The 18,962-nt window shown below is 28.0% G+C and overlaps 1 protein-coding gene across 3 annotated transcripts in view; it reads right to left on the reverse strand.

Annotated features, from left to right (window-relative positions):
* LOC107161587 (17-beta-hydroxysteroid dehydrogenase 13-like) overlaps positions 1 to 18,962 on the reverse strand; it is a 38,701-nt gene that overhangs the window by 15,903 nt on the left and 3,836 nt on the right. The window contains exons 1-3 of one of the 3 annotated variants that reach the window (XM_089217547.1): positions 5,459 to 5,636; positions 4,420 to 4,596; positions 611 to 799 (exon numbers count right to left, since the gene is read on the reverse strand). Coding sequence is in view for 2 of the 3 variants with exons in the window: in XM_089217545.1 (XP_089073671.1) it covers positions 4,420 to 4,462 (43 nt within the window). In the remaining variant the exon portion in view is untranslated. Of the gene's footprint in view, positions 1 to 610; positions 800 to 4,419; positions 4,597 to 5,458; positions 5,637 to 18,962 lie in introns of those variants that run through there. The other 2 variants (XM_089217545.1, XM_089217546.1) reach the window with 2 other exon arrangements.

Here is an 18,962-nt window from a genome sequence, read left to right on the forward strand (position 1 = left end):
TAGTACTAGTTGTTTTATACTTGTTTGATTGTGTGAGTACCTACTACTAATTATGTTTAAAAATGTTTTTAAGCAAGTGCATTTGAACAGACCAATTTAACTATATTCTGTTTAAATGCTCGTATTACCTAATGAATGAATCTTTTTTTTTTTTTTTGAAAATTACCCATAAGAAACTTTTTATTTAAATTTAATATTAAGTATCGATACTATGTAGTGGAATTATCCAATCATGTATGATGTATCCCTTATATACATACTACACATATCAATAAGCTATCATATTATATATACTTGTGTGTATTTTCATTTTCGTTTTACATTATTAGAAATGACACATATAACTTACAGGGTTGAGTCGGGAGAAAAGTTTTAAGACTTTTATACATGAAGGAAATCTGAATAGAGGGTTTGTTGCAATACGATTGGGGATAAAAAGACGTCCATCTCCCCCGTTAGAATTCACAGAACGTCATCGAGTATGCGAGCATCCATTCCAAACAATAATATATGAATATATATTTCTCGATAACCCCGCGGGAATCGTTTTTTATTCGTTTCAACGATATTGTGAAAAGAAAAATTAGAATAGTGTATTTTGAACACTTACTGGTTACTACCACATTTATATAGTTTAGACCAGAGCCAGAGCCGGTTACTGTTTGAAAATTAAAAGTTAGTCTCTCGGGATAAGCCTCGAGGGGGACATACTGATGGTCTTAAATGTGTATATATACTTCCTTCTTATACGATTGGCGATCTATCTAACGGCATTGGACCCAATCCTCCGGGATCCGACCTTTCACAAAAAAAAAAAAAAAAAAACACCACATAATACGTAGGTACCTAACATTTTAAAAATAAATGAGAACTAAATTTACTTTTTCTCTAATCGAATTGCTTATACTTAATAACTATTGTAATGTTTATATATTTATAACTTACTTATTTATGCGTTTTCAATACTCAATGCAGTAGCATCAACATCACGCACTGCTATTGTACATTTAGATACCTACCATGGCTATATACATATCTATTTTATGATTGAGCTAACTTTAAATGGCAATTAATAAATACCAATTTAAAACGATTACTATTGGTAATAAAAACGCAATAATAGTTACATTCATAAAAGCGATGGTAAAAAATGTGACTTGAGAGCTCGTGAACCGCAGTATAGTGTACCTGTTGTTAATTAATGATAGTTCGAACAAATATAATATTAAATGATGTACACATAAGAATTAAACGCAGTACACTACATTTTTAACGTAATTTTTAAAATAATAAATACCTCAATGAAAATGTATTATAAAAGTTTAAAAGTGCTATTGCGCATGAAGTAGGTATATAGTTGAGTTAATTAATTTCTATAAGGTTTATATACAGAAAATATTTGTATTCACCTACTTGAATATTTTTTTTTTAACTGACTCTTTTTAAATTTTACGTCATTATACAATATGTATATTATTTATAGACACCTGCATATAATATATACATATTAAAATATATTAGTTATATCTATTAATATGATAAAATTATATAGCAATAAATTCCACCATTTACTGCGTCACATCATCAATAACATCTATTTTATATTTTCGTTTCAAATATTTTAGAATACATTTTTCAGCAATTTTATTTTTTTAAATTTGAATAATGTAAATTCAACTAAGTTGTACTATATAAATTAGCACGACGAAACACATAATCTATTAGTCAAGGTATAGAATCAATAACCGTGTTATATATTGTTATACGTCATGTTGTTTAAATTTTTTTCACATGGTGTTTATTTGAATTAAATAAAAATTATTAAACGTTTTGAATCGTACAAAAAATAAACTTCTATACTAGGAAAAAATATAATTGTATTGACTGTAGTTGATAATGTTGGTACCACATAACATACCTATTATCCATGTGCATTAAAACTTTTTACTGTTATATAATGCATGTATGATAAATAATGTTTGTTAAACGACTTTATTACTAATGTTTTAGATGCTGAGTGGTGCAAAACTTTTTGGATCTATATACATACCTAATTACCTATGGAAACTTTTTAGATGTAAGAAATGTCAACTAGGTAGTTAGAAACTTAAAACAAATAATTGTTAACTTTTTTATAACTTTTCTTAATCCTAAAAACTGTACTACAAATCCAAGAAAAAAAAAATTATACGTGAACATCTCAGATGCTTGTTAATTTCACAACTATTATAGCCATTTTAAAAAGTTAAAAATTATACTTTCAAAGAAAAGATAATTTAATCAACTGTATGATACATATATACTGCGTTAAGTATAGTATATTAATATGTATGTATACAATTATTAAAATGATGTCATTATATCTATATGAAATACTATTGACGATATTTTTAGAAGTAATGTGGTATATCGTTGTGCTTAATAAATAATAATATTGTTATTTGTATCATAATTATTTTATTGATGACGAATTAAATATTATTATGGTTTTATTTTTGTCATAATTGTAAAATATTTCTAGTTTGCATTCCCATCTCCCAGGGTAAACAAGATAATCAAAGTTTATAACTAGTTCAACAATCAACATTCAACAACTTTCATTATACCTATTATAACATAATATCTAATAATATACGTAACAATGTAAGTAATTAGTATTTAGTTATTTCCTACATAGTTCGTTTTATAATTTAATCAAGTGTTCGTCCATTGGACTAAATTTATTACGACTTAGGCACGGTACCGATATACAACTACTGAAATACACGGTTTTCACATTTCATAAGTATAGAGATATATCTCAATATTTGTTTGAATTAATCAAGTAATTTTCTACTGAATTTACTTGAATTACATTACACAATTAGCTTAAAATATTCAGTTTATAATTTATTTAATTGAAATATTAAAATTTGTAAGCAGTTTGATACTTTAAAAATTAGTTAATACATAGTTTATAAATAAATTGACGTTATAATAGGCCTGCGCGATTATTATTTGACACAATCGATTATCAATTATAAGTTTTAATCGATGTTACCGGTTAATCGTGGATATCCGATTAATCAAATAATCGATTTCTAAATAATACATTAATTTCATAATTCAACAATAAATTGAGCTAAAAATAACCGATTTATTCGAAAATAAATAACATGATAGAAAATTATATTGCCCTAATATAATTGGATATTGGATAGTCAAAATTACAATTTTTATTATTATCTTTATTTATTATACTCTGTTAACTGGTTGTACCTTGTACATGACAAAACAAATAAATAATATATCGATATATCGATTAAATATAAATAAAAATCGATATTAATCGATTTAATCGTAAAATCAATTAATCAGTGTTTTAAACTATTGTAAAATCACCGATATATAACCAATTAATTATATGGATAATCGATTAATTGTTATAACCGCGCAGGCCTACGTTATAACCTATGGTCTATTGGTGGGTACCTACCTATTGGCTATTTATCTACTTTTTTATGATAAAATATCTTTCTTTGATTTAATACACATTATAAATTCATTATGAAATATTTCATTTCATCAATATTAGAGAAATATATCTACGAAATGTTGGTTAGGTAATGATAACATATTTTAAATACCTATATAAATCTGTGTTACTTATTAGTAATAAACCCTAGTTATAACCGATTGAATTTTAATAAGTTTACTTATTACTATATAAATTTAAACATTATATGTCTATGATTATTACATAATAATGTTTAGTGATACACTGATACCTATAAAATATTGGATTTTTCCGTTTTCTCAAAACAAAGATTGTAACGAGTGGTAAAATAATTCATGTTGTATTATAAATGTTCGTATGAAAATCAAATATATATATTATTGTCCATGGAAAAAATGTATTGCATCTAAGCTAATAATATTATAATAATATGTGAGGTTGATGATGATGTTACTTTTTTAAAATCACGTCAAGACGATCAGGCATCAGCTATTATATCGAAAGAAATATGCTCATATATCAATTTATGGTATGAATTGAAATCCTATAGTAAACGTATCTAATTATATCGTATTTTTACGTATGATATTATATCGATAACAATTTTCCATAATACAATAATTATCAACAATTTGAAATAAAAATCAAAACAATACTGCAAGGAGACACCAAATTCAACGGCTTGCTAAAATTATGTTTAAATATAACATGCCCATCTATTGTTATCCATATAAATATATAATATATATATATTATGTTGGCAGTTACCTATTGATTAAATGTTACTAAAATATCAGAACAATTTGTTATTATTGTCATACCAGTAACATATCAATAAACAATATGAATCTATAATAATATTGTAGGTAGATGCCTACTCGTTATAAATGGAGTCAAATAATATTATAATATTGTGCGCTTACCGTTTGACGAGGATCTGTTGCCGGGCCTTTGTTCTGCTTCCATTTCGATGGTTAGTTTTATCCAAAAGGTTGGCGATGTGTTTTATTGTTTCGATCAGTTTTCGTGCAGCCGCGTGACAATGTTGACGGCGGTGTTTCGATGACTGCGATACGACCGATGTTTGACAACCACGGTACCTACGGTTACAGTGAAAATGACATGATGGACTGTTCAAGAACGTCTGGTATCATACAAGCTATGTGTGTCACAGTAGTAGCGTATTAACCTCTATTCTCGCGGAAGATCACCTTGGCGCATTCAGGTCTTATAAGCTACAGATGCTATATCGGCGGAGTGTTTTCGTTAGATTTATGGCCACACGTTATAATTATTATTGTACTCCCCCGTCAAACCGAGTTATCATCGAGTGTTTGGTGCGTGGGTACAGTTGCGAAAACTTAAAACGAGTAGACGTGAAAAATATTATGTCTTCTACGACGACAACAGAATGAATAACAACAGCGCTGTTAAAAATGTGTATGTTATATCATTCAACAAAATTAAACATAAATAATGATAGAACGTTATGATGATAAAAAAAAAATTGTAAAATTAATATTTTAAAAGGAGTTAAAATTTTTTGAAGTAACGAATGTAATTACTTAAGTTGTTGTGTATTATATATACCCAGGTCTATTTTTTATTTTTTAGGAGATTATGTATGGCTCTACTATATAATATTTAGGTACCCATAATGTGTTATGAATGTTATGATGTACCCATCATAGAAATTGAAAAATCGGTTGTTAAGTCATCATTAATAATTCAAATATATTTTTAATATTATATTTAGTTAGCGTAAAAAACATATACGGGAAGTGTAATACAATATAGGTTAGTAATATTAGTAGCAGGTTTGTTCAGTCGTGCAGGTAGTATTGATTCATAAACGTAGAAGTAGATATAAGTAGATATACAATTACATTTTACTGCATTGGACAATTTTTTTTTTTGTATAGGTACAGGGATATAGCAATTACATCATACTAGTTACTTTACCTTCAATGTGTGAATAAATGTCCCATCACAATGATATTTTTAAGTGAATATTATGTTATATGATGGGTAGTAGTGTTTGAATCACCGACAAAATATCGCAGGTAAAACATCGCAACTAAAATATCGCGAAACCATTGTATCGCATGGAATAAATATCGCCAGTATGTAAAAATATAGCAGTAATTTCATTATAAATAAATAATATATTTCAAGCATATAATATTGTTATATTAATATATAGTAGAATTGATAAAAATGGCAATTGACAATTGATTAAGTATGTATAATTTAATAAAATTGATATTAAATTTTTGCCTTTTGCAAAGTTTTAAAAAAATTAACTCCATTTAAAATTAAAATAAATTTTAAAAAAACTCTGTAAAACTGTATAAAATTGTGAAACTGTAAAAGCGTCAGTCACAGTGTCACAGTGACAGTACAAAGTATTACTAAATGGAAATTATAAAATGAAAAACCAGTATACTTGAATGTATTGCTAGCTAAAATATGAGGTGAATACGATTAGATAAGATTAAGTCAAATGCAATATACAGACGCGATAATAATGTACGGCAGTATTATTTCTTTGCGATATTTTAGTTGCGATATTTTGGTCCGCGATATTTTACCGGCGATATTTTGTCGGCGTACCGTAGTGTTAACACTTATTTCAATGCTCAAAATTGTAAATCTTCGTGTGACATTTTTGTGTTTTACAATCTTGGTATGACATCGTGTGTATAGCCTCTATTCCATATATCCTAAAGAATATTATTTTAAATAATTAAAAATTAAAATTATTTATTTGAGTAGGTAGCAATTATAACATCGTAATGCGCTAATCTGCTTAGCACTTTTGAATATTGACATGTTTGTTATTCATCATTTTTCTATTCCACATTTTACAGGTTATACCTATTTTCAGTTATAAGTTTCATTGAACAATGTTGTCAATGACTAACTATAGTCATTCATACACCAAACAATTCTGTGCGTTAATAATGTAAACACTAAACACAGTATTCACAATAGGTACCTATTACCGCTTCTAATACAAATGTATTGCAGCCTATATTAAATTTTCGGTAACGCATATCATCCATATATGGCTTAATGAAGGTAGTACTAGGTAATACTCATTATTCATCGCCAATAACTTATAAATAAGTAATATTCTTATAATGTAGTTAGTATAAAGTTCTGAATTCGACGAAATTGCAGGATATTCACTTGTAAACAAACGATTTCTTCTCGATAGTTTTTTGTTGTTTTATTATAATCAAAAAATATTAATCTCAGAAACTTGAAACATTTAACATTAATTATTACACACATTTGATGTTTATATTTTCTACACACGAGGAAGTGTTAAAAATATTTAGACTCATTTTAAGCTATTTAGAGACATTTCAAATTTCAGGTCTTTTAGTTTATTTTTGTTTAGTCAATAAGGAAAAATGTACGTATAAAGCTTCTTTTTTAAGCGTTTTTGATAATCAAATTGGTTAAAATCACAAAAATGTGTAAATTATTTTGTAGCCAATTGATAAAATTTTTAATAGCTGAAGTTTGGAAATGTAATTCAAAATATATCTTAGACATCTTTTAGATAGAAATATTAATACTCAAAATACAGGGGCATAATTTTTTTTTTATAAGTATACTCGTTATACATGTTTCAAAATAAATGCAATTTTTCATAGTGATATAATTACATATAAGTACGTATACCTAACCTAGGTATGTAACAAAATATCCTCAAAAATATAAACCAACAGACAATCAGAATCGTGTTTAACCGAATGCAATGTTTATCATTGAATTAAAATTGAATTCATAAGATACTGCTACCTATACCAGGCCTATACTCAATGACGCGTGGTACGCAATAGTAAACCTCGTACACCTACTAGACAACACATAGTCACATAGAGTTTTTTTTTTTTTACTCATTTTTAATTACAACTATAATACCTACTTCAAATATATTTTTCCAGTGATAGCGACTTGATTACTATCAGCAAATTAACAGCTATTAAGTGTTAAGCGAACCTAACACTAGAATTTGTTGTCTTCGTCTTACAAGCACGTAACAGCAAATTTATGCTCAGCAAGTCACGTGTAGTTTCATTAGTTTAAAAAGCGGGTAAGTGCATTTCACTCTGCCATACAGTAGCCAGTAGGTTAAAAGTGGGTCACTGTAATGGATGATATTAAATTCGAATTCAATGACATAATACTATTGTGTACGAATAATGATTATGATCGGAGATGGTTGGTTAGTCTAGGATATTTTATCTTAAATTTTGTTAATATTTGAACTTTAAACAGTTATAAAAAAAACACTATGCCTATGTATTTTTGATATTTTTCAACTGATATTATATCAACTTATAGGGAACCACGCATTCAAGCTTTTAAACCAACAAATAAAATTTTATTGACATCAATAGAATAAAAAACTAAAAAAAATTGAAAATGTTTATAAATAACTTAAAGATTTTTGAAATATCCTGAAAATTTTATCAAATATAGGAATTGATAAAATAAACATATGGTGTAAATTTCAAGTTTTTACAGTTATTCGTTTTTGAATAACAACCAAATAACAATAACGGTAGGTACAAGAGGAAGATTTTTTTTTTTTCCCCCGGCACTTTTGAAAATTACTGAGACTTTTAAATTTTTGACCTCCTCAATACACCGACTAGATTCACTTACCCATCAGAAGGTAAACTAAATTTTAAAATCAATTTATTGTTACCGCAATGTCATTCTCTCGTTCTTGCTTCTTATAATTTATTTATTTTTGGAACACCACATAATATTATATAGTCATTATTATTTTTTAATATTATATACCCTTATAATAAACGATTCAAAAAACTAATGTTAAATAAATGAGTCTGAAGTGAAAACAATGTTTTGTCTGAATCATAAATTAACATTAAAAAATATAATACTAAGTAAATTCCCAATATTTTAATTTTGTGTTTACAGGCTAGAGTTATTGTGTATGGTGGTACCTACTCATGATAAGCAGTTTAAACACAGCATTTTAGAAAAGATTTGATAAATTATGTGGAAATGTGGTATAAAGATATCAACGTCACAACATAATAACACACGTTCATTTAAATGTTTTCATATTTTTTATTTTTTTGAACAGTTTATACTTTATGAACGGTCTCAATAATTAAATTATCTATGATCCTGGACACGCGTGTTGTACACACTCGGTTGTTTAACCACTTAACTGCAAGTTTATAAGTAATAACTGATAAGTGATAACGTATAAAACACTTAGTCATATAAATTATAATATTGTGTTGTTATACATTTAATCAAATTTATTAAAAATTCTAATTCACTATGAATGTGGTGTTCAGGCGTGAAATGGACAAAATATAGGTACCTACAGATTTTTTCGAATCTTATATAAACATTTTACAGTACATACATTTGTGTATAATATTTTATATTCTCTGCGAGAACTCGGATATAAGCATTTTTACACAAGTCAAGTAATATTAACTCCTGCAATGTTATTAATTTGTCGTAAGTGCAGCTATATAAAGATATTATATATAAAACCGGTCTCCACTCCCCATTCGTGTTCCGTGAAAATAAAGAGGACATTTTTTCTTCAATGTTGCCGTAGTCATTAATATATTTAAACACGACGACCTCCTGTTTCTGCCGACTAGGCATGTTTAAACAATATGTTGTACCTACATATAAACAGTACGGAAAGGAAAAAAACACTTAAGTTCCTACACATAATAAGTATACAAAATATTTCCGTTTCGTTCTATTTAAAGCATCTCATAAATAAAATTCCACGAGAGATGATTTTTTACCTATTCTAACCAAAATCAACACTTTAACCAATTGAAAATAAATATAGAAATTTTTTATATGTCAACACCGTATAAGCGGGTGTGAAGAGATTCGTAGTATAAATATTAAATAGCTACTAAAATTATTCGTCTAAATATTTTAAAAGATGTATTACCTGCTATGTAAAGAAATTAATATTACACGTATAATAAGAAGGTATAAGGATTTAAGACCTAAGCTACCTAAGTTATAAGTTGCAAGCTTTAATTATGTATTTATATTTTTATTTACAATTAAAGTAATTCATTTTCATTAGAAGTAAATCGTTATCTTTTGTATAAATGTCAAAATTTAAAAAAATTCTTTCAATGTATTTTAGGCGTGCTCTAATTGCTATAAAAAAAACTTATAAAGAATCATTATCAAACATTTTTTTATCAACATAAATGAAATAATAAAATTAAAAAAGTATCAACATTTAATATTCTATAAATAGCCAAAACAAAAGAAAAAATACATTGAAAATTATTATGTGTCTAAAATTGCTAATATACATATTTTGTATAAAATTCCGGTTTTAATTAATAAATTACTCCATTCTGATTAACAAAAAAAATTTAAAAAAATATTTTGTTTGAAACAAAACTAGTGTTGCTTAAATATTAACATTTGTCCATTAAATTTCCGAGTTTTTAAATTTTTTCAGAATTCTAACTGATTAGAAAGTACTAAAACAAATTAGATACCACAAATCACCCTCAAAGTTACATGTTTATTGAAAAATGTTTTTCTGTTTTAAAAGTTTCGTCTGGCCGAAAAAACAAACATATTATCATTGTTCAACTAATAATTATTTTTAATTTATTTTTATATCATATTTAATGTTTAATATTATTGTATTTTTCTCGTATTTCCAACTGAGTAGAAAATATTTAAATATTTGTATACACTTCAGCACTTTGTATTTTGTTATTCTGTTATTAAAATTTTCAGAAGAATTTAAACTTAAACAAAAATCCTCATCAATCCCAATAAAATGAAAATAGCAAGCATAAACATAGGTAAGAACGATGTATTTTAATAGTCAATACAGTTACAAAGCGTAACAAAATCTCAATTCGATTAAGTTTATTAGGTAACAATTTGTTTTATCTTTCGTATAGCTCTTTATGTTTATGGTCTTTTTTATTATTTAGGTGTTTTAAAGAGTGTTTCTTGAGATTTATTATCTTTGGATTGGATTTTATTACAACGTGTTTATTGCTAATAGCAGGTATACAAGTTTACTTAAAAAGTATTTTCACTAATCATACGTTTTTTTTCAACGAAACTTTTGAAAGCTATTGACAAAAACAGCTCATATTAGCAAACGAAACAAACATTTTTCTCACACTTTACACACCATAACTACGCTTTTGTATATTAAATTATTAAAAATGAAAATAAATATACACAACACAAGATTTGGTGTTTCGAGAAAAAATACCAACCATAAACAAGAGATATATCTATTATTTATGAATAATAAGAATATAAATAAATAGCATTAACATTCTTTCAATCTTCCCCAGTTTAATTTGATCGAAAATATCGTTATTGGCTTGGTAGTAGGTACTAATGTTAATTCTTTAATTTACATCTTTGACGGTATCTAACACACACAATATTATAAAAACATATTTTACACATAAAGCGCAATACAAAATATAACCCTACAACAGTCACTACGACGAATCTCATTGCAATAATTAATAAACATTTTCTAAAAATTACCAGCATAATGAGCATGATAAAAGCTATTACACCACCTCTCGACAAGCATTAATACTTACACTTTTCATGTAATTTTTAAAATTATAACGGTATTGATATAGTTATCATTACTTAGTTATTATCAACATTTAAAATAATAATAAATAAGTGTCACAAAATATTTACAGGCATTATAATGTTACCATAATTTAGTTGATGTTAAAGTATCAAAAATATTTGAAGTAGATACTTTCGGAACGGATAAATTTGCTTATGAATGTAAATATGATTTTTTTAAAGTATTTTTTTACTATACTGTAATGAAATATAACTAATAATTAATATCATTCTAATATTCTATTAAATTTGTATTGTTATAAATAAATTATGATAGATTATAAAAAGCATCAAATATTTATTGAATAGATTATGATTTATAAATCTAAAACAACTGTTGGATAAGTATTTTTTTGTCCATTTAGAATAGGCTGCAGTCATTAAACTGTACATAGACTAAAAACTTAAGAACTAGCATTTCACCATCAACTCTAGTTCAACGTAGTAGTGTGATTGATGATCATCATTGGTGATATTAAATTAGCTACTGTGGATTACTATTCAGCTAGTATTCAGTCATTCGGTGTACTCAAAGGGTGCTCCTATAGTGAGCAAAACCATATGCAACCAAACAAAGTGATCCATTATAGTGTCTATGATTGTTGTTATTTAAAAGTTTAACATTTTTTTTTAAAGTAAAATTTTACATGATTCGACGATATTGGAAAACAAAATACTGTGTGATTCGTGGATTTTTGAAAAGCATTTATAACTGATAAACTTTAACGGAAGTCTTTGATACTTGATCAATTCTTTTGGAATTGTTATTATTGGCTTTTCACGTATTCATTTTCTACGTTTAATAACAGTATGAATTTTTTGCAATTATTTTTTTATCCATCATTGTCTTCATCGTGTTGGTGGTCTTTAATATTACTGCAAACTAAAACTGTAGTTTGCATTGTTGGGAACAATAGTTTCATTTATTGTTTAGTGCATACTTCGCCAAGCAATATCACTCGAACTTTGATTGTTTCTAAAATAATGAAAGTTATAGTTCTCGGATGGGACTATCTATAATATTATTTGTAAAAAGTGTAAACATTATATTGATTTTATTTAACGTCACGCCTTATGGTTCAAAGACTGAAAGCCGACTGAAAACTCACTACAATTGGGTATATTGTGGATACAAGATAAAGCTTAATAATGTCGTTATAGATTTCTCCATTGCTTTTTGTGTACACAGAAGAAACAAATATAAAATAAACTTCAATGGTAAAGAAATCAATACATTTATCACTCTCCTCTCACTGCATAGGCGTAATCTGGGGGGGGGGGGCAAGAGGGGGCAACTACCCCTCCAGATATTTTATTGAGGGGGCAATAGTATCGTTTTGCCCCCCTTTAAAAGTTATAAGTTATAATTCAATTTCTATTTTATCATATCAAAATTAAACAGCATAATGGTTTGTTTAGTAATTACCTAATAATAATAGATTTATCTTTTCGACTTTTTGAGTGCCTTTTGAGATTATTATTTATTAATAGTATCATTATAAACCGAGCGCCTTCATATCGTAATACAAGGAATTGCAGATAGATGACAGTGATGGCATGGCGGGTTATTATTTATTACCACAATAGCACAATGCGAACTAAGATTAGTTATATATATGCATTTTTAGTTTAACTACTGCTTCCCCCCCCCCCAATATTGACTCCAAGTTACGCCACTGCCTCTCAGAACCTAAAGACTAAAATAAGTACAAATTTAATTGCATTCATTTAAAAAAAAAAAAAATAATTTTTGCTTAGCAAATTTTTCAATCAATGGTGGCCACGTTGTATATAATACCGAGTGTTCACCAATTTAGGGAACACTGAATTTCTCGACCGGATTATGTTGGAATAAATCGAATTTTTTTACAAGCTAGTGGTATATAAATACTCATTTTCAGATAAAATTCAAATTTTTAATCCTCTCGGTATGCAAATGCGTAACGCAACTTATTTTTGATATTTTGTAACTGGTATTTTTGGTACCAAATTCGGATAGTCTGAATTTTTTTAAGTCATTTTGACCAATTAACCATGGCTCTAAAACCAAAATTGTCTGAATGAGAGCCATTTAAATTATAAATAATACATTTTTACAATTTATTAGGTATAAAATGCATAAAACCATTTATAATTATTTTTTATTGGTTAGTGGTTACTTTTTGAATATTTTTACGTATTTTTTTTTTTTTATACATGTTATACTACTAAATAAGATTAACATATTATGGATATAAAACTATTTAATTAAAATTGATTACAATTGTATACGTAAAAATATTCAAAAAGTAACCAATAATAAATAATTATAAAATTATTTAATGGTCTTATGCATATTTATAATGAATTGTACAAATGTATTATTTATTAAAATTTGAATGGCTCTTATGCAGTCAATTTTGGTTTTAGAGTCATGGTTAATAGGTCAAATTTTTTTTTAATCATATATTACTATACACACAATCTATAAATATTATTTCACAATAAGAGTATGTGATGGATGTGACATGGCTTGAGTCTCCACTCAGGAGATAAGAAGCCCATTGGAGACACTTAAAGTTAGGATGTTAGGCTAGGATTTTAATGTGCTAGTAAGAGACAGTATACAAGATTAATGGGAGGTAGATGCTGTTTTTAATCATTTTCATTTTCGTTATTTTTGCGGGATTTAATGAAATTTAAATCTATATTATAATCATTTTAAATGTTTATATTTTGTAAAATTGTGCGGTATCACACTATTTGTTGTGTATGGAATCAGGCTGTACCTTTTTACAAATCTTATGTGGTATACTGATGTCGTAATATTTTTGTGTGCAATTTTGAGTTATACATTTTGTACGGTAATGGAAAGCACTAGCCCATACTATAACCAAAAAATTTAAAAATAAATAAACACAAATTTTTTACGAGTGTTTTAAGTTCAAATTAAGATGACATTTTAGATATTTAAACAAAGCATACCTAACAATTTTATACTTATTTCGTTGTCGTTCAAATATATTATTATTCGTGGATACTTGAAAGTTTTTGAGAATGTTATTATATTTAATACATACAATAGCATTATCAAATTGTATGGCAAAAATTATAATTCAGTCTAATATATTATTATTATTAAAATAAACTAATACTATACTAGCATAACTCTAATTTAGCACATCCATTACAGTGACCAACTCGACACCTCTGCATGACTGCACAGCAATGTGGTATGCACTTTCCTACCTTTAAATTTTATTTTTTATGTTAACTTTCCATTTTACATTTATCTTGCGGGGTATCTCTATGACACTATTCTCAGCTCATTTATATTCATATATAATCTAATCACGTATAATTAGATTAGTATGTATAAAAATACTCCTAAATATTATAGGAATATGAAATTAAATATATTATTGTCATTTAAAAAAATTAAAATAATGCGTGTAGAGTATAGAGATTTGATCGGATTACCTTGTATATAATATATTTGTCTACAGTTTTATGATAATACCAAAATGTAGTTAACTTATAGAAATATAACTAGTATATAGTAATAATATTAACTATATTGTGTTCTAGTTATAAAAAATATATATTTTAATTAATTTTATGCAAATATTCTGAAATTAAAAAAAATATAATATGATAAAATACATTTTGTTTTTTTCTGATATAATTATTGTATTGCATGCCATCTTGAAATATCCAACTCACATTTGAATGTACCTAACGGCTACCGTTTCTACTTATAATTAACATAAAATACCTATGTTATAAATTTGTAATATTTGACAGAATTATATGTACATGATGGTTTCATTTATAATATTATCTAAAAATCAACTTTTATTTTTATTTTCTTATGCTTATGCGTTTTGTCGTGAGTTTTCATATATGAGTACCTATATATTTATAGAAGTTGTAGCAACGACACAATTGAATTAAATTGTTATTAGAAAATTGGGCACTTGTAGCACCTACCTATATGTTATAGTATACTTCTATACGAAATACAAATACCTATATTATTTATTCGAATGACATTATGGCAACCTGCAGATTTCATTTGTATCTGATTATCACGGCGTATTCACAGGTATTATACATAAACGTGTCAATTGTTTCAAAAAATGAAAATTTAGCAAAAACCACGAATACACATATCTAAATTAAATACTCCATTATTTAGCATTTGATACGTAAATTTTAATTCCTTCCCAAAATTGTTGTTTGATTCTCGTGAATTACTAGCACATTCTCCAGAATTTTCATCAAGTTTTGATTTCTGGTATTATCCGTTTCTATTTCCTACTAGCTCTAGCTAGATAGATGTCTGCTTTAGATTCATCGTACATAATATTATAGTTATGAAATTATACCTGTACTGACTACTGACCTATATATAAGCCTGAATAGTGATATGCCACATACGGTTGCAGATTATGGAGGATGGAGATTTTATTTTTTCGATAACATATATATATATATATATATATATATATATATATATACCGGGTGATCCATTTAAGTCACTAATTATTTCGAAAAGTATTAACTTTTTTTGAATTTTTTCTCCCTTATATTTACTGGTAAAACCACTATCAACTTTTGATTTTCAAATGTTAATATATAATTAAAATATCATGAATTAATAAAACCACTTTTTTCATGAATTTACGTGTCAATATATTTATTTTTCGTTGATTAGTTTGTGAGATACAGCACATCAAAGTATTGGTGGTTTTTACTATTTTTCCAATAATTTTAAAGACCAGAAGCTAGTGATAAATTCGATATCGCTGAATCCAAGGTAACAAAATAAATAACAATTAATTAAAGATTACTATTGTACTTTGAACCCTAATCATTTACTAAATTATCGACTAATTGGACTAATTAGATTTATTTTGTTACTTAAATGGATCATCCTGCATATAATATAAGCTCTCAATATAACGTCGATTACAATATCATGGTACCAAATCATAAACATAATTGTATTGGTACCTGAACTTTAGATTGTATATAATTGATAATTTATATAAATGATAGATCTAATAAAATATGGTAATAATAATATTCCTTTTTTTTAAAGATTGTTGAATTCTTTTAAATTTTATTAATTATACCATATATTTATACAATTCAAAAGTATCAATACAAGTTCGTTATTATTCAGTACCTAAATGTATTATACTATATTATAAAATATTATTATATATGATAAAGTCTAAAAAAATTTTCATTTTATATAGTTGATTAGAACATTTTGTTTACCTAACTTCATTTCTAAACATGATAATAATATTATGTTTGTTTTTTTTTAATGTGAACAAATTTTGTTCTTTTTTAAGGTTAGATTTAAGTTTTTTTAGATCTATAAGCATCAAAAGTTAATAAGATGCTGAACAGAAAAAAAAATGAAGAATATTATATCGATAATAATAATTCACTTTGAATAAACGCAGTTTATATTCATTTACCTATAATATACCTATAAAGTATATATTATATTAACTATAATTTATTATTAAGTTAATATGTTAAATAGGGCGTATAGATAGAACGCCTCCTCGTGGTACAACTTAGGCAACGTTATATAACGGCAAAAGATCTATCAAATTGGCGGCCGAACTGTCCTCATGGATCTCCTGGCCCCCAGCACTAATAACAACAACAACAGCAACAACAGTATCAACATCTCCTCTATATCAGAAAACGGCTCTTCTCAGAGCCAGCAGACCCGGGATCTAGGCTCTCAGTTTAGAATCCTACAATTAAATGTAGAAGGCATTAGTCGGGACAAAAGCGAGTATCTCGCCAAACTTGCACGGGAAAATAACATTTCGGTCCTACTACTACAGGAAACACATACTGCTAATACTGACCAACAGCGACAAAGAGGATCTATCTCCGGATACTCTCTAACGACCGCCACATACAGCAGAAGCTACGGTACCTCCAACTATATACGTAATGACATACCTAATTGGGAACACATATCCACTTATGAACGCAGCAACATCACAGCCATCCCTTTAAAAATTAATGAACTAAGTATCATTAACACATACAAACCACCAAATGAAAACTGGCTCAACACCGACCTCATGCCCATAGCCCACCCTGGAATAATTGCCGGTGATTTTAACAGCCATCACCAATTTTGGGGCTATGATAATAATGACAATAATGGAGATACTCTCAATGAATTGGCTGAACGAGAAAATATAAAACTTGTATTCGACGCAAAAGACAAAGGTACATTTAGATCAGGGAGATGGCAACGAGACTACAATCCGGACCTATGCTTCATAACAAAAGACCATAAAGGCCATACCATACCAATTAGTAGTAGTCAATTAGTAGAAGTCTATAATGATTTCCCTCATAGCCAACACCGGCCTGTAGTTGTGAATATCGGTATACAGATCCCAGTTATGAAATCACTCCCGAAACCCAGATGGAATTTTAATAAAGCCAACTGGAACGGATTTACTAAGCAGCTTGACGACTGTATCAGATGGATAAGTCCAGAAGCCAAAAACTACAACCGTTTTACAGGACTTCTGACTGGGATAGCTAAGAAACATATACCCAGAGGATACAGAAAAGAATATATACCTGGTTGGAGCCAAAAAAGCGAGGACCTTTACAATGAGTACCAAGAAACTAATGATAACCTTATAGCTGACGAACTTCTCTCCTCCCTCTCTAAAACCCGTAAGGAAAAATGTATAAAGACAGTAGAAAATATCGATTTCAAAAAGTCGAGTAGAAAAGCATGGAATCTCCTAAGGAAAATAGACCCAAACTCTAAACGAAAACATAGTGCTGTGAAAATCAAGACAAATAATTTCGCGAACCGCATTCTCGAGCTAACCAGGGCAAAAGTTGACAAAAACGCAACAAGAAATACTAAAAAGGAATTGAAAGAACTGAAAACGAACGCTTAAATAACATCAAACTTTGCGAACGATTTCACTGAACCTGAAATTCAAATAGGCAATTAAAACTGGTAAAGCAGCGGGATTCGACGAAGTATACCCAGAATTCCTAAAGAACTGTGGACCTAAGACTCGCCAATGGCTAGCAACGTTCTTCACAAATATATTAAGGTCTGGGAGGTTCCCTAAGCAATTCAAGAAGGCAAAAATCCTGGCTATTTTAAAACCGGGGAAACCAGATAATGACATCAAAAGCTATCAGCCGATTTCCCTATTGAGTGTTAATTACAAAATTTTTGAAAGACTTATTTACAACCGTATCGCAGAAACTGTGAATAAAACTATTCCAATAGAACAGGCCGGATTCAGACCACATAGGAATTGCTGCGACCAAGTTCTGTCTCTGACCGCAAACACCGAAGACGGCTTTGAGAAAGATTTAAAATCGGCTGCAGTCTTTATTGACCTCACAGCAGCATATGACACGGTATGGCGCGATGGGCTTATCACTAAACTCCTACGGATTATACTTTATACCATGCAAAACAATAAGTAGTATCATAAATAATATGTTGAGCAATAGACTTATCACAGTAGTTATAGGTGATAGAAAAAGTAAACAAAAAACCCTAAACAACGGGCTGACACAAGGCTCTGTTTTAGCTCCCCTACTGTTTAACTTATACACTAGTGATCTACCCAATACCAAGTCAAATAAATTTATTTACGCAGACGATATCGCCCTCTTGTGCCAAGAAAAGACATATGAACTCTGCGAAAAACACCTCACGGAAGACCTGAGTGAAATAAATAAGTACTGTTACAACTGGAGGCTCACACCAAACCCAACTAAAACTGAG

Source organism: Diuraphis noxia, unplaced genomic scaffold, assembly GCF_037042655.1.
Source record: "Diuraphis noxia isolate RWA-SAM2 unplaced genomic scaffold, SU_Dnox_SAM2 contig0001, whole genome shotgun sequence".
Lineage (NCBI taxonomy): Eukaryota > Metazoa > Arthropoda > Insecta > Hemiptera > Aphididae > Diuraphis > Diuraphis noxia.